Source organism: Vulpes vulpes, chromosome 12, assembly GCF_048418805.1.
Source record: "Vulpes vulpes isolate BD-2025 chromosome 12, VulVul3, whole genome shotgun sequence".
NCBI classification, from domain to species: Eukaryota; Metazoa; Chordata; class Mammalia; order Carnivora; family Canidae; genus Vulpes; species Vulpes vulpes.
The window spans coordinates 157,687,160-157,707,379 of record NC_132791.1 but is presented as its reverse complement, the minus strand read 5'-3'; the positions used below and the strand labels follow the sequence as shown (position 1 = coordinate 157,707,379).

General features: G+C 60.8%; 2 protein-coding genes across 3 annotated transcripts; one reads left to right on the top strand and one right to left on the bottom strand.

Moving 5' to 3' along the window:
- Positions 1 to 4,906: 4,906 nt before the first annotated feature.
- RNF223 (ring finger protein 223) lies at positions 4,907 to 6,107 on the top strand. Its single transcript, XM_026007091.2, has one exon. It carries the CDS (start codon positions 4,907 to 4,909, stop codon positions 5,600 to 5,602), a length of 696 nt encoding a protein of 231 aa, XP_025862876.1. The 3' UTR covers positions 5,603 to 6,107.
- Positions 6,108 to 6,867: 760 nt separating this feature from the next.
- On the bottom strand, positions 6,868 to 19,854 carry LOC112926139 (tyrosine-protein phosphatase non-receptor type 11-like). 2 transcript variants are annotated; one of them, XM_026007085.2, is made up of 15 exons: positions 19,772 to 19,854; positions 13,858 to 13,980; positions 12,658 to 12,855; positions 11,832 to 12,018; positions 11,636 to 11,755; positions 11,344 to 11,457; positions 11,078 to 11,174; positions 10,749 to 10,828; positions 10,154 to 10,309; positions 9,803 to 9,934; positions 8,858 to 9,012; positions 8,688 to 8,755; positions 7,965 to 8,113; positions 7,793 to 7,881; positions 6,868 to 7,560 (listed from the first exon to the last, which is right to left on the bottom strand). In XM_026007085.2, the coding sequence occupies exons 1-15, from the start codon at positions 19,783 to 19,785 to the stop codon at positions 7,506 to 7,508; spliced, it is 1,737 nt and encodes a 578-aa protein (XP_025862870.2). In that variant the 5' UTR covers positions 19,786 to 19,854; the 3' UTR covers positions 6,868 to 7,505. The 2 variants fall into 2 exon arrangements, with proteins under 2 accessions (XP_025862870.2, XP_072587025.1); XM_072730924.1 differs by lacking the exons at positions 6,868 to 7,560; positions 7,793 to 7,881; positions 7,965 to 8,113 and having other exon boundaries at positions 8,306 to 8,755.
- Between the last annotated feature and the right edge of the window lie 366 nt (positions 19,855 to 20,220).

Genomic DNA, 20,220 nt, shown 5'->3' with positions numbered 1-20,220 from the left:
CCGTTCTTTCTGCTCGGTCTGTTTCTCAGTCAGGGGGCCATTGGCCAGGCTGACAGGACCTCTCTCACTTCACCAGGAACGGGGCCTCGTGGGCACTGCCGCTCATTCCTCTGTTCCCCAGCTCCCACCCCCACCCCCCGTCTGAGGAGAAGGGGACCCAGGTGGAGGTTGAGACCAAGATCAGCCCCCACCCCCCGGCCAGCTTCAGGGACCACAGCGGGTGCCGCCGCGGTCTGGGCCGCTCTGTACCAATCTGGGGGCTGGGGCTGGGAGCCAGGGGAGAATGTGTAGGACCCTCCAGATCCCCCTGGTTTCTGAGCACGGGGGAGCCTGTCCCATCCTGTGGACCCTTGGGGAGGGAGGGGACTCCCTTGTCCTGTTCCCACTTAGCCCCAAGCCTGGCCGCCAATCTGGGGACAAAACAGGAAATGCAGAGCCATGTGACCAGGAGAGCAGGTCCAGCCAGTCAAGCCCTGGCTGGGCCCCCACCTCCTTATCCATCTCCCACCCTGGGTACAGATTGGAAGCCTGGGCTGAGGCCAACATCTCCATGTCCCTTCCCCAAACCCCCCTGTGCCAGCCTCAGCTTTGTCCCACCCTTGGCAGCAAAGACAACTCTGAATTCGACCTTGCAGCCCCCTCTGGCTCCCATGCTCGAGATGTGCTTCTCCTGACCTTCAAGGCCTCGGTGGCCTGGTGTTTGGGGCCCCCAGCCTGCCAGCCTCCCTGTGCCACTGGGCATCCCCTGGGCCTGGGTGCCACTGTCCTTGAGGCCCCCAAATAGTGGGGAGTAAGGTCACTGGACTTAGCAGCCTTATGACCCAGACAGGTATTCAGTCGAGAAAGCACATGAGTGGGTGCAGTGGGGCACAGGGGAACCTGAGCCCGGTGTGGGGCAGCTGATAGGGTCAGGGCATCTGCAGGGGCACCCTGATTGGCTGCTCCTTCCACCCTGTGCTCCATTCTCTGCCAGTCCTTATCTGGACTCTAGCCCTCACGTATGAGGCCAAAATGAGGCCTATTTATGGGGTCATTGGCTTAGGCCAGAGTAGGCTGGTGGGCACCTGTCCCCTTCTGACCCCCCACCACATCAGCTGCTGTGGGGCCCCTCACACCCTAGGAAGTGAATGTGGTATGGGGGGATGGGCAGTTGGCACAGTCCTGGGGTCACAGCTGGCAGCTCGCTCACTCGTTCCCTCAGCACTAGGAGAAGCCCCGAGAGCTGAGAAGTCAGAAGCCAGCAAGAGGAAGGATGACCCAGCATTAGGGGGTGGGTACACGAGGCACCCCACCCCAGGCAGGACCTTGTGAGGCCTGAGGAGGCGATGTGAGCAGAGGTCCCAGCCAGGAGCCTGGGCATGACAGCCTGACAGGGCTGGCCACAGCACGTTGTGGAGGGGCCACCGTTTGACCTTAGGAGACCTAGGCTTAGGAGGGGCACGGGATATCCTGGCAGGGCTGCCTCATGCCATGGGGCCATGCTGAGCCTGTCCAAAGACCATGGCCCCATTTCTGCCCATATTAGAATCACAGCCTGGACGTGTCCCAGTCTCCCGTGGCATGTCCCCAGCTGATGGGTGGGGCAGCAGAGCAGCTGACAGATCACCCAGCACTGGGCAAGCATGGGTGGGGGCTCAGCCCTCACACCATTAGGCCTCCTGATGGCCTTTTCATGCAGTGGCCATTCCATGGGTCCTTGGAAGCACTTAGAGTTTGAAGCCATTCTGTCCCAGTCCTGGAGTAGAGGGATCCCCTTGGAGATATAGTCCTCGCACCTGGCCAAGGACAACCTCTATGTCCAGCCCAGAACTCCCAGGTGTCTTGGGGATCAGGGCGCCCACATTTCAGAGCCATGAATGGACAGGGGTGCAGTGCTCACTGGGGACCTCGTCTTGTCCCCAGCCAAGTACCAAGGCTGCGGGGTCACACGCTGAGAGCCATGCCCCCCCTCACACATGTGAATGCACTTGTACCTGAGCAGGCACATTCGTGCTCAAACAGCCAGGTTAACCTGTTCATGTGCACACGCCCATGTACATGGAGAACACTCACAGTCTCTGCGCCTACACAGCACAGGATCTTAGTGCCAGAGGTCTGTACTCTGCTCCCTGGCAGGGAGGCCTGGCCACCGCCCAGATGGCACATTCCTCAGGCCTTCCCTTCGCCTCTGGGCACTGACTTGTCCACTTAGGAGCTCCAGTGACTTCAGAACTTGGTATTCCTAGGAGCCCTCAGGAGGGACAGAAGACACTTCCTGGAGGCAGCATGTGACCCCGAGTCATGGTCCCCTTAGGAACCAGAGCCCCATCATGCACGAGCTGGGCCAGGCCCACACTGAGCCCCCACCTCCTCTCTGAGCAGCCCCCCTGACCAGCACACCTCATCGCATGAGCTGGATCCTCTGGGAGGCTTCCCACTGTCAGAACTGTGGCAACAGGGCTGTGAGGGGCACAGGCTAGACCCCCGTCCCCACCCCAACCCCCACATCCTCCATCCAGACCCCCTCCTTAGCCCAAGCTTTTGCAAGGACCCCACACTGACTGGCGGAAGCCGTTATCCCTTCTTCAGGAAGATTTCTGGTCCCCTGGCTGTGTTGGGGGCTTCCTTGGGCTTTGGGGCCCTTGCTCCTGTCCCAGCAGCCCCATGGCTAATCTGATCCCTGAGTCCACCCCTTAAGGGTACCCAGCCCTGACCCCTCACCTGATTCCCTGGACCTAGAGGTGGAGGGTTCCCTCACGTATGTGCACATTGGGGTGCCATGGAAGCAGGCTGGGTGGATGGGGTGGCGGTGACAAGCTAGGCTGAGATTGGGGGTGCTCCTTGGAGGCCCCTCAGAAGGGACGTCCCCCTAAGCAATCAGGTGTACCCAGAGTTAGAGAGTGGATCTGTTTGTGGAATGGCGGCTCCATCACCCTGGGGCTGCCGGGGGGGAGATTTTACCCAGATATCAGCACCCCCAGACCTGCCCAGGCTGCTGAAGCCTCTGCTGACCCCCAGCCTCACCGCAGGCTCTGACCTCTCACCTCTGACTTCCTGCCCTCCACTGCCCAGCCCGCCAGGGCGAGGACAGGAGGCCAACCCCTCCCAGAGGCCCCAGGCCACGCCCCCTGGCCTGCATGACCTCGAGTGTATAAATACACCTGCCAGAAACCACACCCTGAGAACTCACACCTGCTCCGGACTGTGCGCCGCGTCTAGAAGAGCACACGCATCCCCCGAGACCCACTTGCCTGCGACAGAGCGGAGGGCACACCTGCCAGACCAGCACCACCAGGAAGCCCAGCCACTGGCAGTCAGCCCCGTGGAGGGACCCCTGCCTGGTGGAGCACAGGCTGGCCCAGCCCGGAGGACAGGAAGCAGCGCTGCTGGGGCCTCACAGCCTGCTGGTGGCCAGCCAAGAGGATCATGCGCAGGCCTTGCTGACCCCCGGCCACCAGGTAAGGCCAGCTCAGCTGGCACCAGCCCCTCCCTTGTACAGGCTCAGGGGGCGGTACCTCTGGGGAGGGGCTGGGAATCTCAGCGCCAGGAACTGATTACGTGGGGCACGCCGGACAGCCTGTGGTCCCCCCAGACTGTGCCAAGACCGCTGCCTAGCCTGTGGCCACCACTATCCCCAGAGAGTGGTGACATGTCATGTTGCAATGCTGGGAGCACTCGTGACATCACAGCGATGTCACTGTGATTCATGGCGGTCAGAGTCATCACGTAGCAACGCCCAGACCTTCACGACACATCACCACAAAGTCATTCCACCGGCCCACCTGGACTAACAAGCAAGTGAGGGTCAGGGTCACCTCTAGGGGGTCCTTCTGGTCTCCACGGAGTCTGTCCTTCATCTTCCTCACCTGTTCTCCTCTGGGCAGGACCCATGTGGCAGGGCAAGAGGCAGAGCTGAGCAGAGTCCCAGTCAGCAGGTAGGCCCCCAGAGCCTTGCCAGGGAGACAGAGGCAGGGTCTGCTGTGGAAATGGGACTGGGGCAGGAGAACGACAGCCTGTGTGACCCTGCAGGGTGGGGGTTCATCCCAGAGGATGGCTGGGGCTGCTCCACCTCTGCTTCTCAGGTTAAGGGCATCGCTAGGTCCTGGAGGCCAGCAGAAAGCCCTCATCACTAGCTAGACGAGCTGGCCCTACAGGTTTGGGCGAGGCTGGGAAACAAACCGTCCTCAGGACACTGGCCCCCACCCTGCTCAGGCCCTCCTCAACTTCCTGAAGCCTGCAGGCTTACCCTGGCCCCCGGAGTCCTGACCCTCACCCAGCCAGGCTTGGCACTGCCCCCCATACTGCTACCCAAAAACCAGATGTGTACCAATCAGGTGTGCAAGCCGGTGGGATCCATGTTCAAACCCACCTCACCTGACTCCTCCAGTGAGAGCTCAGGTCCTGCTGACCTCTTGGCCAGGGGACCCTGGCTAAGTCACCAACCCTCTCGTGTATCCCATGACCTGGGGCCAGCCTGGCGGATCCCAGACGTCAATAGCCACTATTGTGGGTCATTGTCATCAACTTTATTTCTGTCCAGGCAGCACTGCCAGGTAGGACAGGCCCAGCAGGAGGTGTCCACTGAACGGTCAGCACAACACCCTGTGCACATGGTCTTCATTCTTAGACCCTCTGTGGGCTGGCCAGGCCTCGAGCACCCCCTGATGCTCACCCGTCGTGGAATGTGAGGAGGTGGGGGAGGCAGGATGGCGATTTGAACAGAAAGACCTTGACTCTCGTACAGAGGGGACTTTCTGGAGCTGCCCACAGGTGGGCAGTGTCCTCCCAGAGATTTTGGGGGCTGGTGCTAGGCAAGAGACATGAGGCCAGGGCAGCAGGAAAGGGGCAGCCTGTGATCACACATTGTGTTCTCCGTTTGTCCCACAGCTCAGAGTCGCGTCATTAGGCCAGCAGGTGTGGCACGGCCATGTCAGTCCCCAGTCGGACCAGCCCTACAGCCCCAGCGCCCAGATCCCCCAGCACCCCTGGCTCAGAGAAGGTGGCTTCCCCCCTGGAGTGCTCCATCTGCTTCTCAGGCTATGACAACATCTTCAAGACGCCCAAGGAGCTCTCCTGCACACACGTCTTCTGCCTGGAGTGCCTGGCCCGGCTGGCGGCCGCCCAGCCAACAGGCCGGCCCGGCGGCGAGGCTGTGCCCTGCCCATTCTGCCGGCAGCCCACAGCCGTGCCTGCTGCTGGGGCCCCTGCACTGCGCACCAGCCACCAGCTGCAGGCCAGGATGCCGGCACACCTGCGACGGGAGGAGCCTGTGTGGCTGGAGGGCACCAAGCTGTGCTGCTGCCTGCCACCCTCCGTACCTGGCCTTGGAGAGCCTGGCTTCGTGTGTGTGGATGTGGGCCTGAGCAAGCCTGCGGAGCCCACTGCGCCCACACCCACCCCAGGCCCTGCCCGCCGCCAGGGCTGCCTGGCCCGCTGCTGGGCACGCTGCAGGGACTGGAGGCGTGTGGCGCTGGTCACGGCTCTGCTGCTCGTGCTCTTCTGCGTGGTGCTCTGGCCAGTGCAGTGCGCGCTCAAGACTGGGAACTTGCACTGCCTCCCCCGGCCCTCCACCACCATCACCACTGCCACTGCCTTCTCTTCCAGGCCCCTGGCTGACAACTAAGGTCAGCCACCTCTGCCCCGGCTCTAGCTGTGGGTCCCTGGCCCACAGCTGGTGTCACAGGTGTGCCAGCCATTGAGAGCCAGTCCCCTGGAGGAGCCCCAACATCTCCGAGGACCCCATATCCTATGCAGCTCACCTTCCCCCTACTCTGTGGGGCTGAATCCTGATGGCATGAACTAAAGGGTCCCTGAGACCTCCAAGAATCACAGGCTCCTATGTGTCCACTTTCCGAACCCCCATCGTGGAGATAGCCTTGATGAGGCCGCCTCCCTGTACACTGTGAATGACCTGTGTTAGCAGCCCTTTGCTGAGAAAGGAGAGCACTCACCATCTTTTTTATTCTCACATTTCACCCATGGCTCCTTCCCCAGGCCCCTTCCCCAGGCAGGGCTGGCCCCTTCTGTGGGTGGGTGTGCTAAGGGGGCACAGGGCAGCAGCAGGAGACCCAGTCCCCCACTGCCCACCCCAAACTGTACATTTTTAAATAAAGTATTTTGTATCCACATTTGTTAAGGCATCCTCACCCTGTGTGCTCTCCCTCCCACACCACTGTGCTTTTCCCTCCCCATTTCAGAGAGCTTTGATCCAGAGGACACCCCTGCTAGACTGAAAGCCCTGCAACTCCTAGGGTGGATAGACCCCTAGGTTCTAGGGTGTCCAAGTCCTGCTCCCTCTGGGCTGTGGATAGGCTGGAGCAGCCCTCCCTCCTCCCCCAGAAGTGTGAGGCTCCCCCAAGAAGATGGGGAGGGCCCAGAGCAGCTGGAGTAGGGTAGGGATGGGCCTTCAGCATACAGAGCCCTCCCCCAACACCCCCCAGTATGGACACAGAAGGACATCCCCAAGTAGTCACGGCTCCACAGCCCTGCTGAGAGTCCCAACAAGAGGGCCCAGGGCCCCAGGGCAGACCCCCTAGGCACTGAGGTCTAAGGATGCACAGAAGCCAAGGTGGCGCCAACTAGTGGGCCCTAAAGATCCTGAAGACCTCCAGCAGACCGCCCTGGGCAGGGCCTGGCTGCTCAAACGGTGAAGTGCAGGGGCATGAGCGATGGGCAGGAGTCCTGCCAAACCCATGGCCACCGGCACCAGTGCTCGTTCCTGCTATGAGCCGTGGGAATCCTCCACCACCAGTGAGCCAGGCTGGTTCTGGATCCCAGGCCTCAGACTCCTCATCCCAAAGCTCAATGCTCCCTGCTCCTACTAGCTCTGGCTGGGCTCGGGGAGATCCTCAAGAAGCTGGGCCCCAGGCCCCAACAAAGACACAGAACTGAGAAGGAGTGGTTTTATTGAGGATACCACAGAGCCACGGGACCATCTGTGACAGGAGGGTGTGAGCACAGACTACATGTCAGTGACATCACACCCGCCACACACCAGTCATGCACACGTGTGAGCCTCAGGCACATGAGCACCTCACATGCACCTGCACTGTGGGCAGCTCAGAAGCCACGGTGGGGGCTTGGGACAGGGAGGGCAGGCACAGATGCCAAGGATGGCTACAGTCAGGTCAGGCACAGACCCACCCCTTGCTCACTGGTCAGTCATGTCACACATATAGGCCAATACTCAAATGTAGCACACACAGGGTCAGAAGTGGTCACTCTGTTGTGCAGGTGGTGACTGGTGGCCTCCCATACCAAGACAAGCCCTGGAAGCCCTGTTTCCCCCTCCTCCCTCACCTGGGAGCCCCAGAAAGGTCAGGGACACTAGCATGTCCGACTGCCTCTCCCCATTTCTAGGCTTCCAGGCCGAATTAGGAGGATCTGAGGGCTGGGGGACTCTTCCCCCAGCACTCCCCCCAGCTCCAGTCTGTTCTGCCCTAAACAGTCCTTCTGAGGAAGGCAAAGCCTCTAGCGTGGCTCCAGCGCCCCCTCCCCGACCCGGGGTGCACAGAGGAGGGATCCCCTCAGCGCGGCAGGCCTTGAAGGTTCTCATACACGCCGCAGGGGGCCTCCGCAGTCCTGCGGGGCAGAGACAGGGTTTGGTCTACACCCGCGCGGGACCCCGCCCCGGGTGCCCCCCCTACGACCTCCCCACTCCCGGGGCGGGGGGGGGGGCACTGCCCGGCCCCCCTACCCTGGGACCCAGGCCTGGTCCAGCTCCCCGACGACCTCCCCACTCCCGAGGGGGCACAGCGTGGCCCTCTTATCCCGGGACCCCAGCCTGGTCCAGCTCCGCGACGACCCCACTCACGCCGGCGCCCGAGGCAACGCGGGTCCAGCGCTGTGGCCGGAATCCTGCGACCTGACGCCCACATTCAGGTAGTCGCGCTCCCCCGGCGGCTGGCGGGGGGAGGTGGGGCCGCCGGTCACCATGGTGATGGCCGTGCAGGCCCCACCCCCGCCCGGCCCCGCCCCCACCCCACCTGCTCGCGCAGGCGCCGCTGCTGGTCCTGGATGTACCGCTGCACGGCCAGGTACACGAACTTGTACTGCGCTTCGGTCTGCACCATTCCCGAGCGCTGCCGCCGCACCAGCTGGATGGTCTTGGGAACGTCGATGTCGCAGTCCAGACCTGGACACAGCGCGCTCAGGGCCGGGCAGCGGCCGGGAGGACGGGGCGGGGCTGGACAGGAGGGGCGGGGGCCAGCGGGGGCCGGGGCTGGACAGGAGGGGCGGGGGCCAGCGGGGGCCGGGGCTGGACAGGAGGGGCGGGGGCTAGCGGGGGGCCGGGGCTGGACAGGAAGGATGGGGGTCAGCGGGGGGCCGGGGCTGGACAGGAGGGACAGGGCTGGACAGGAGGGGCGGGGGCCAGCGGGGGCCGGGGCTGGACAGGAAGGATGGGGGTCAGCGGGGGGCCGGGGCTGGACAGGAGGGACAGGGCTGGACAGGAGGGGCGGGGGCCAGCGGGGGCCGGCGCTGGACAGGAAGGATGGGGGCCAGCAGGGGGCCGGGGCTGGACAGGAAGGACGGGGCTGGACAGGAGGGACGGGGGCTAGCGGGGGGCCGGGGCTGGACAGGAAGGATAGGGGCCAGCGGGGGGCTGGGGCTGGACAGGAGGGACAGGGCTGGACAGGAGGAATGGGGGCCAGCAGGGTGCTGGGGCTGGACAGGAGGGGCTAGGGCCGGTGTGGGTGCCACGGGCTCACCCTGCCTGCGGATAGTGTCCACCAGGATGTCAATCACAATGATGGTGCCAGTGCGACCGATGCCGGCGCTGTGGGGACGGAGCGGGAGGCCTGTGGCGAGTGTAGGGGAGGAGGCCGTGGCCCTGCCCCGGCTGGACTTGCACTGCCCGCCTACCCCGTCCCGATCGCACCTGCAGTGCACCACGATGGGTCCGGTTCCCGGCATGCTGCTCTGGGTCCTATTCACCTCTTCCAGGAAGCCAAGGACGCCAGATGGCTCTGCCGGGACCCCGTGGTCTGGCCAGCTGAAGTAGTGGTAGTGCTTCACTGTGCGCCGTGGCTCTTCCTGGGCAGGGCGGGCTGGTGAGCCGGGCCAGTCTGGGAGCTCCCAGGTGGGGCCAGGCCGGGGGTGGGTGGGGGGTAGGGGGGTTTCAGAGTGGAGCTGCTGTGACCCCTCATCCCTGGGGATCAGAGGGCACAGGGCAGGAACCTGCAGAAGGCAGGCAGGATTTGCCAGAAGGAATGACCAGCAGGGTCAAGGCCCAACAGATGGGAATGGGAGGGAACTATAGGGTTCAGAGCCTGGGGGCACTCAGCTCCAGGTGGGCTCGGGCCCCTGGGGAAAGGAAGAGGGAGCAACAGGGTGACAGGTTTAGGGACAATGAACTCTATTTGGGAAAAGCCAAGTGTGAGGGGCCTGCAGGGCCCCCCAGGTGGTTAGACATAAGAAACCAGGTAGAGATGGAGGGGCCTGGGAAGGGATCTGTTCCTGCCACAGAAATAGGCACCACTGGCATATAAAAGTCATTGACTCTGCTGAGGTGGCCCATGGAGAGAGTAGGGAGGGAGAGGCCATGTGGATGTGAGGTCACCCTGGGGCCAGGGAACTGGGACCTGGGGGCCTAGGGTTGGGAATGTCACCTGCCTGTGAACACTGCCCCCTAGCGCCCAGGCCAGGACTGTGCCCACTGTGCCCACTGGGTTAAGGAACCTGAATTCCATCAAGGCCAGTGGGATTGGGTGGGGCCCCATGAGGGGGTTCTCCGAGGACAGGGCTTCCTCACCCCCAGTGCAGACCTGTGGACTTCTACCACTGTGACTCTGACCCTGCATGCCTTGTGGCCCTCTGGGCTCACCTGATCTGGCCGCCACACCTGTAGTTCCCGCACACAGTAGCCCTGGGCCTGGTACTCAGCCAAGTTGCAGATATGTACACAGCCATATTCTTGGCTGCCATGCAGCTCTGGCCAGTATCGGAAACATTTGTTCTGGGAGGAGGGTGCATTGCATCAGCTGTGCTGAAAGACCACCAGCACCCTTGCCCCTTATGCCCTATGGGGATTTGCATATGCATACACAGGGGCCTTCCAGAGTCCTCCCCACCCCCTACCAGCATCCCGAAGGATGAAGGAGAAGCAAGACAGCATCAGCCACCAGCACAAGTCCACGTGAGCACATGATGGGGAGGGGGCTGTCCAAGCTCCTACCCGGCCTCGCTCCACCTCCCTTGTGGCCATGACAATGACCCGTGTATTCTCCTGGTATACCATCGCCCAGAAGGCAGCCACTGTGGTTTGCAGACAGCCCTGGGTGGCGATGTATACCTTGCCCAGTCCATGACCTGGCTTCGCCTCTGGATCACTCTGTAAGGGGGTGGGGGTCAGGTGTCCACTCTTTACAGGAGTTAAAGTGCAGAGAACAATGCAAATCTATGCAAATGATGTACAATGTAGCACCAGGTGGTTCACAAGCAAATCAAAGCAGCACCACCAGGTGCCTAGCACATGGCCCCTCCTGCCCTAGGCTAGGGAGGAGCTTAAGACCAATATTTAGTCCAGCCCATTCTAAGAACCCCTTGGAAACTGCCACAGCCCCTCTCTCCCAATCATGTCTCCTGTCCTGCCAGGGTCCATGATCCCTGGGGGACCCAGATCTTCCTGAGCCTGTCAGCAGGAGCTCTAGATTCATCATAGAGGGATAGGGTGACTGGTATGTAGCCAAACATGGCTCAGGTTGTCCTATGTGATCCATGCTAGGCTCTACATGCAGCTGGCCACTCACACGTGTCTCTTGCACACCCACCCTGATGTAGTTGGCATTGATGTAGTCTGCTCCAGGCACATTGTCGTCCACATCATGCAGAATGACACGGGTGGTATCAACTGGGAAGGGGAAGATGCTGCTCAGGTTCCCAGAGAAGGAAAAAATAGACCCCGCCTGCCTCCTTGCCTGGGGACCCGACGCTGAGCAAGATGAGGGAGGGAGGGGCTCTGAATGTGCAGAAGGCAGAGTCACACTGGTGGTGGGAACCCACGCGGCCTCAGCCCACACAGGGCTCCTCCTCGCCAGATCGGCCCCACATGTAGTAGATGGGGTCCTGCCCCCAGTGTGGCCCCGCTGCTGGCCCTCACAGGGAAGGATGTTCTTGTAGCGATTCTTGGGCTTGTTTTCCAATCGCTGTCCCTCTTTCCGGGGATATAGGAGCCGACATTCCTGCTGCTGCAGCATCTAGGGGAGGGGTCATGGAAGCCTCAGTCTGTTGTTCCCCAGAGCCTTCAATGACCATCCTTCCTGTCCTGACCCTCCCCCCGGACCCCCCCTCCGCTGCTGGCCCTGGTCCAAGCCCCAAAGGATGGGAGTCTGTGGGAGAGTGAACAGTGGCGAGGGGGGCGGGCACCTCAAACTCTTCCCAGAAGCCCTGCTTGGCCTTCTCGCTGGCATCAGCAGCCCTGTTGAGCTCCTGTACTCGGCTCTCGATGCTTGCGGCATTGATCCTCGTGGCCTTGAGGGGCTGGCCGGGAGAAGATGCGTCCCTTAGCAGGGCCCAGCAGACCCCACAGCACCTTCCCCCGGGGCAGCTACCCTGGCCCCACACCCTTTCCCCTGGGTATTGGGGTCCCTTGGCCCTCCCCACCCCAGAGGTGAAGCTCACTCTGGGTCCCAAGGCACCCCCTGGGCTCTGGGCATACCTGCTTGAGATGCACCACAATCCCCGACTTCTCCACCATGGGATTCTTCCTGTAGCGCTCCACCAGGTCTCTGAGGGTGTCGAACCGTTCCCCACCTCCTACGTCATACTTCCCATCTGGCTGTGGGGGCGACAATGAGGGGCCTGGCCACGACCCCGTCCCCTGAGTCACACCCACCCCTGCTACCACCTCCCACCTGGAAGTGGATCATGATGTGTGTGACCCGTGGCCGGCGGTCTTCCTTGTCTGGCTGCTGTGTGAACACAGACAGCACGAAGTCCCCAGGCTTGCTCTGACTCTCCCGTACCAGGAAGGTACCCGGACGTCCTTTTTCCATCAGCAGCTGCTCGGCCTCCTTGCCAGACAGGTGCCCATGGTACCACCTGGCCCAGGGTGTGGGGTTCGAGGGGGACACAGGTGAGATGGGGCTGTGGCCTGGCTGGGTGAGGGGACACAGACCCACATGCAGCCAGAAGGCTCCAAGCCAAGACAGAGGGAGATGGACAGACCCACCCAGATCCCCTCACCCGGGCCAGCCTGTCTACCCTGCCCTACTCTCTGACTCTCCCTACCTAGGAACAGGCAAGCAGAAGGCCGGACAGGTGGGGCCTGCAGGGCCAGAGGTGGCCACCAGGTGGCAGCCTGGCTCCAGCAAGGAAGGTCAGGGCCACCTTCCTAGACCAGCCCCACCACCCCTCCCTGGCAGATGTAGTTCCTTCAGGTCTCAGCAGTGCAGGTCGGGAAACTGAGGCTGGATGAAACCGTTCACCTGAGTCACCAGCCAGGAGGGTGGGCATACGACTGGCTGCAGGGCTCCAGCTGCTCACGCTGACCCAGGGGACATGAGGCTCAAAACCCCAGGGGAGGGCAGCATGCAGGACTCCCTCAGCTTAGCTGCAGCGGTGCCCAAGCCTGGCCCTGAGCCGTGGAGCACAAAAGAAACCAGAGGCCTTGCCCAACAGGCCCTGCCCCAGGACATCTGCATGCACATGGTCACAAACACCCAGATGTCTGCTGCTCACCGCTCAGATATGGGGTCCTGGCAGCCCAGGGGGTGCCTGAGCTCAACGGGGGCCCCGCTGCGCTCACGGAGCAGCCCCCCATGCTGGCCTGTGTAGTGCTGCACCAGCTCCGCCAGCGTGGCAAACTTCTCCCCACCGTAAAGATCATAGTAGTCGCCTGTGTTTTGGATCTTGACATGGGTCACTTCATCATGGCGCCTAGAAGGGCAGGGGCACCAGTCACTGTCATGGATGTGGGGGGGGGGGTATGCTCCCACCAACCCCCTTCTTCCCATCACCACCCTCAGCTTCCAGAACAGTCCTTGAGCTTTTCCTGTGCTGTTATCTCTGCCTCTGTGGTTCCCCTGCCAGGAAGAGCCAAGGCCAGGCCCTTCCCCATCCAGCAAGCCTGAGAGCACCCCACCCCCCCCGCCGCTGGTGGGTAACCCACCCCCCCGCTGTCTCCCTGTGCTGTCAGGACTGGACTTGCAGACCACAGGCCAGACTCTCCCTGAGCCTGGAGGCAGACACTGAAGCGACCCTCCATGACCCAGACCACCTGCCTGGGGACACGGCCCCCAGGATGGCCTCTCCAGGCCTCACAGCACAGGAAGCTATGAGGGAAGGCTCAAGGGAGAACCTCAGTCTCCAAAGTGAGAGAAGTCCATCCTGACAGCTAGCCTCAGGCCCACCTGCTGCCTCAGTTTAGCAGAGAAACTGGAAAGATCTAGAGCCACCCCAGCAGATCACCACTCTTTCCCACAGAGTGACCCCTTCCCATCCAGGGCCGACACAAGTCTGGCTGTCCACTCTGCTGCTTGCAGCCCCTCCCCATCCCTCCTCTCCACACAATGGGCCTTTCATGGCCTCCGGCCAGACCCTCAGTGGGCAGCACCCCCAGGAGATGGGGTCATAATCGTGGGCCATTGAGGCCCCCTGCCCAATACACCAGAATCCTCAGAGGGCAGGAGGGAGGTCCTGCCAACTCCCCAACCTCACTGAGCCCTCCAAACGATTCCCTCCTGTCCAGAAGCCACCTGGCCAGGAATGCCTGCTTCCCCCCACCCTTGCCAACCTGTTGGCTCCCCACCCCTGGGAGGGATGCTGACTTCCTAGGATGGGGGGACTGATCCCCACCTGTCCCCCAGCTTAGGGTGTTGGATTCCCTTGAGCCTCAGGCCTGTCCACACCAGGCTGCAGCACCCATCCACCTTCACCCACCTGACAGACAATGTGAAGCCTCCCGGGCAGCTCTTGCTGGGTCTCGCCAGGAAGCTCCCGTGCTGGCCCCTGGATAGGAGCAGCTTCTCTGCCTCAACTCCACTGATGTTGGGGTGAAACCACCTGGAATGAAGACCACAAGTTGGCTATCCCAGAGAGCTAGGATGTACCCTGTATCCCCCCAGCCCCACCCAGAGTCCTGGCCCACACCCAACCTCCACCTGGTGCCTGCTGTGGGCCTCGTGCTTACCCCCTTCCATGGTCTGAGGTCTGTGGGGAAGGAGGTGGGGCTATGGGGTCCCAGGGATATAGATGAGCAGAAACTTTCCTACAGCTGGAGGGTGGGTGGGGGTGACCACCACCATCAGGATCCTCACTTTTCTTTTTTTTTTTTTTTTTAAGATTTTATTTATTTATTATTCATGAGAGACATAGGGAGAGAGAGGCAGAGACACAGGCAGAGGGAGAAGCAGGTTCCTGACAGGGAGCCCTTTGTGGGACTCGATCCCGGAACTCCGGGATCACGCCCTGAGCCGAAGACAGGCGCTCAACCACTGACCCACCCAGGTGTCCCAGGATCCTCACCTTAAACTCTGTGCCTGGTCCTTCTGGCCCTGTCAGGGCATCCCAGCTTGGCCAAAGGCACTCGGGGAGCCCCAGTGTCACCAGGGCTTCCTTCCTGCCTTTACAGCCCCATGAGCAGAACCTGTCCACTCTATGCCTCCAGGCGTGGTATTGGCCACCACCTTCTCTCATGGGGCACATGCTGCAACCTCAAGGACCGCTTCCCCAGCCCTGGCTCTCCTCAGAGAGCCGCAGGACTAGCTGTTTTCTGCTCCGCTGACCTACAAGCACAAGGCTGAGAGAGCCCTCTCACTTCTCCTTCTTTCCTTCTTACTCTGCCTTATTTTTCTCATAGTATTTGTCACCTCCTTGACATATAGGATGTATTATTGGCTTATTGTCTATCTCCCACTCAAGCATTTAAGCTCCAAAGGATAGAGACTGTTCTGCCTGGGTATTAATGAATATGCCTGAATTAAGAAATGAATGAAAAGGGGGGGTACCCGGGTGGCTCAGTCGGTGAAGCTTCCGACTCTCGGGTTTGGCTCAGGTTGTGATTTCAAGGTTGTGAGATCGAGCCCCACGTTGGGCTCTGCTCTCAGGGGCGAGTCCGCTTGAGACCCTCCTTGTCCCTCTGCCCCTCCCTCCACTCCTGCTCTCTCTCTAAAATAAATAAATAAAATCTTAAAAAAAAAAAAAGAAGTGAATGAATAAGTAAATGGATGGCAGGGGTACAGGTGGATGGGTGGCCTACACCTGAGAGGAGGGTCAGGACGGCTGGCAGGTTCCGCCACCTGTGGAGCCCAATACAGGCCGAGTCCTGTTGGTGAAGGACTAGAGGGGCTGCAACCCTGCCTCCACCCCCCAGCCCTGCCTCCCTGGGACTGGCCAGAGGGACTGGCCAGGAGGGCCCTTGCTCAGGGCTGTGCATGAGGCCACAGCCAAGACCATAGCTGCTATGTTCTTTACCCTGGTAGCTCTGATGTCCCCTCTCAGGGCAAGCATTTTTTTTTTTTTTTTCAGGGCAAGCATTTAAAGCTCAGGTTTATTTTATTTTTATTTTTTGAAGATTTTATTTATTTATTCATGAGAGACACACAGAGAAAGGCAGAGACATAGGCAGAAGGAGAAGCAGGCTCCATGCAGGGAGCCCGACATGGGACTCGATCCCGGGTCTCCAGGATCATGCCCTGGGCCGAAGGCAGATGCTAAACTGCTGAACCACCCAGGGATCCCCCTAAAGCTCAGGTTTAAATCTGACCCAAGAGATAGGAACAAAGACGATCCTGCCCTGTAGAAATCTTTCTAGAATGGAAATCAGACCACATGTCTAAAGCCCCCTGGATCCCGCCCTCTGGGTCTTCTCCTCCTTCAGGGCCTGTCCTAACTCCTCTAAGGAGCCATTCTGTGCACACAGTCTATACCTGTATGTCCCACACAGCAGCTTCCATGTGAATGTAAATGAATTAAAATTCAACAAAATCAAACCCAGTTCCTTGGTCACACTGCTACACTTCACTGCTGAGAGCCACATGTGGCTGGCAGACACTGTTGACAGTGCAGGTAGGAAACGTTTCCATCACCACAGAAAGTTCTGGTCTGTGCTGGTCTGCAAGCTCATCCTTGCCTGAGTCCTCACAGGTCTGTTCCCCTCTGCCCTCCAGCTCCACTGAGACCTCAGCTCTCAGAGTGTCATCTGTCTCCAGGGCCTGTGGTCAGGCCTCTGTCCTCAGCAGCACCTGACAGACACAGGTGGTTATGCCTCCTTCTAGAAATATTTCTCCAGAATTCCACACTGCTCAGCTCTTCTGCTTTCCCTGGCTAGAACCCTCTGCTGGGCCCTCCTCTTTCTGACTTCTCAATGTCAGACTCCCCACCTGAGCCCGGCATGTGTCGACAGGTCCATGTGCCTTCTATACCTCTCACCCCACGTGGGATCTGAGCCTCAAACTCACAAATACTTCTTGGCATCTCTCTTTGGAAAGGTAACATTTCTATCTTTCATTTGCAAAATTTAAAACTCCTGGCCATGCCCATAAACCATAACTTTGTTACATAGTCCTCACTCAGGGAAGGGGACACCACTCACTCATAGCTCAGGTCACCAACCTGCAGCCCCTCGGTGCTCTCTTCTCCAGCAGCCTTGTGCCCTACCTTCCAAATGCACAGAACCAACTGCCTGTGCTGGGCACGGTGTATAGTCCCTGCATTTCCCTGCAGCGCCACTGCTCCCCTACCTTGTTTTTTCTTTTTTTTTTTAAGATTTTATTTATTTATTCATTAGAGACACAGAGAGAGGGGCAGAGACACAGGCAGAGGGAGAAGCAGGCTCCATGCAAGGAGCCTGATGTGGGACTTGATCCCAGGACTTCAAGATCACGCCCTGAGCCAAAGGCAGATGCTCAACCGCTGAACCACCCAGGCGTCCCTCCCCTACCTTGTTAACGGCCCATAGACACATACACAATTTGTGTTTATCACTTTGTGCCTTCACTGAGGGCAGGCTCCCCAGGGTCCATGTGTTAATTCAGAGAGGCCTGGAAGCCCAGATGACTGGCCCAGGGCCACCTGGCCTGAGTAACACTCCTGTTCACACTTTCCCTGGGGGAATCAGGGACAGGGCCATCCAGGTACTTCCTGGACTTGGCCTGAGACTACTGCTTTGAGCTCCCTCCCACACTGGCTTGTGGGGAAGTCAGACCTGGGGCAATTTTTGGTCAATTGGTCCAGCAGCTGAGGCTACCAGGGAAGGCTTCCTAGAGGCGGAGATGCCATGTGGTGACCTCCAGAGCTGGTCACAGGAAAGTGGGCGGCAAGACCACCAGGAACAGGGCAATGGCTTTCTGCTGTCCTTGAACCGTGATGAGACAGTGTGGGGTGGTGGTGGTGGGAGGACTAGAACCCAGAAGAAAGCTTCCAACCCCCTCTACCCTGGGCCACCTACTCTGTTGAACCACATCCTGTGCCCAGATGCCCCCTCCCCCCAGCCCCAGCAGGCAGCCTCAGATTCCAGTTCAAGATGGGCAATGCCCAGAGTGTGGGGGCAGGGATGGAGGGTGGAGGCCCAGAATCAAAGCCACAGAGAGGGGTGAAGGGCACCTTGGTGTCCTTTCAAGGATCCTCAATCATACTTTCCGTCCCCCTTGCCTCCCCACAAACTGTCACTGGGTCTATCAGGTGGAAATCTTCAGGGGTGGGGCGTCCTGAGAACTTGCAGCCACTCCTACCAACGCGCTCCAGAATCTCAGGCTGAGGCAGGGCCTCACATCCCCCTAGCCAGACGTGGAGGTGGAGCTGGGTGCCCAGCAGGCCAGTGAGGCTTGCTGCCCCTGGCTACAGGGGTGGGAGGTGGTAGGGAGGCTCCAGGTGCCCATCTCTAATCCCCGGACCCTCTCTGTGCCAGAGCGCTCCCTGCCCTGTGACGGGTCAATGACTCAGCTCTGCCTTGGTGATGCGGCCTTGCCGTCCCAGGAAGGGGAGGTAGGTAGGGTGAGCAGCGCATACTGGGCTTCCCACAGGTCCAATGGCCTGGCCCCCTCAGGCCCGCTGGACCCAGTCAGAGCTCAGGAACCCAGGAACAGACCAGGCCACCTAACCAATCAGCTTGAACCCAGGCTGGCCACTAGTCTGGCCTGCACAGCCTTGCCGCAACCCTGGGACCCAGAGAGGCACACGATACAGAGGCTGGACACCCCGCAGGGCAAACACTGTCGTGGTGATGGGGCATACACAGGCCAGTGTAGGGGGTTCCAGGCGTGAGGACTCTAGAGCACAGTGTCCTTCCCCTCTCCCTGCTCCCAGCCCCCAAGAGGAAACCAAACCAAGGTCTGCCTGTCCTATAGAGAACCAAACTAATCAGAGGTGCACTTTCCTCTCCAAGCCTGGGAGCAGAAGGAGAGGTGGAGGGGGCGCAGCAGGCCCACCACCCCACTGAAGGATCCAGCCCCTCCCAGGTACCAGTACTAAGACACCTGCACCCAGCCCTGCCCCACAGAGAACAGTGCCCATTGACCCGCAAACCACAGGGCCACAGGAAGGGGATGTGACGTGAGGGCGGACACAGGGGGATCGACTGTACTGCCCAGGCCTGATAGGGGTGCAGGCCATAGAGTGACCTCCAGATGGTCACCATGGGGTGGGGCAGAGAGGGGCTGGCAAGGGCGGACAGAGCCCCACCCGGGGCTTTCCCAGGCTGGCACAAGGTCACATGCACATGACACAGATGTGGCCTTCGCTGAGCACCAGGCTGAGGCTGAGGGGAGCCTGAGGGGTCATCCCAACCAGACATCTAAACCCCCTCCTCCCCAAATTTGGGCTGTTATAGACAAATTCCTGAGATCCGACTGAGTTCCCATATTTCTGAGCCTACAAGGGCTTATGACCTTGGTGGAGGCCAGTGTGCCTCGTGCATCCCTCCTAGGAATCCTGGGACCCTTGTTACTGAACTGTTGCTGGCGGGGAGATGGGCGGAGACAGGGGTCTCTGCCTGGGGCTGCAGACGTTGCCCAGGCAGGGAGACACCCTGTGGACCTTCAGATCAGACCTTGTCCAGCTCCTCACGGATTGAGCATGGCCCCTCCTGTGACCTCTGGCTTCAGCAAGCCCCCAGTGATGTGTCTCCCACTTGTTTCCCCCCCACACAACCTGACATCCCCATGCAGGCTAAGAGTCTGAGCTCACACACGTGTGTGCACATACCCATAGAGCAGGGACCCACAGAAAGGGCAGGGTGGACCCACTTCTTGTCACAGTTCCCATTTTTGCCTCATCTCGGATGCTGAAAGCTGGCCTGACCTGTGGCTACTTAGGCTCTCAGTCCCCACCAGGGAGCTTGGCCTCACACCTGGCCCTTAGGAGGGTCTGGAAGAAAGATGAGCCCAGCCACAGAGGGCTGGTCCTTGTGACTAGACCCTCAGGAGCCCTACTGCCCTGGGTTTTGGGCCTAAGGAAGGCAGAGTGACCCACACCTGGCAGGATAGAAGCCCAGTGGCCAAAAGGGAGCCTGGAGCAGGGCAAGGGGTACAGGGGAGGGAGAGTGGGAGGGTCTGCCCATTCTAGGCTCCAACCCCTGCCACCCACCCCTGTAGGGGCCCTTCTGGTCCCTAGGGTTGGAGTGCTTCTGACCTCCACCCAGGCCACCCCCTGCCCCCCTTTTGGAAAGAGTCCTTTCCAACTGCCTCCTGGGCCTGGGGCCCTGGTGTCGGGCCCTGGCTGGACAGAGAGGTCTCGCCAAGAGGTCTGGCCTGGGGGCAGGTCTCCGCGCTACCCGTCGGTGCCCGTCGGGCCAGGCACCGCCCGAAGCGCATCTCCAGGGGTCGCAGGGTCGAGCTACCTAGCGGCCCTGGCTCACCTGCGCGAGGTCATGTCTGCTCCGAGCCCGGCGCCTGGCGGGTCCGGACGGCCGCGCCCTCGAGCCTCGGAGAGAAGGCCCCGCCCCCCGGAGCCCCGCCCCCGGAGCCCCGCCCCCGGAGTCCTGTCCCGGGACTTCCTTAAAGGCGCCGCGCCCGCACGTGTGCCCTGTGCGGGAGAAGTTGGGATGAAAGCAACAGTCTTTGAGGGCATCAGACTTCAGAACCAGGGGATCACGCGGCCATTCCGGGCTCGGAGGGCGAGGGCGCGGGGCGGCCGGGACCGAGAGGCCCTCAGCCTGGCCGGGGCGTGAATGTTCCAAACCCACGTGTCCCAGGCCCCATGGGCCTTTCCGCATTGTCTCCTTAGTGTGTGTGGGGGGGGGGGGGGGGGGGGGCGGGGGGGCGGAGCTGGACGAGGAGACCCCTGAGGGACGGAGGCGGGATCCAG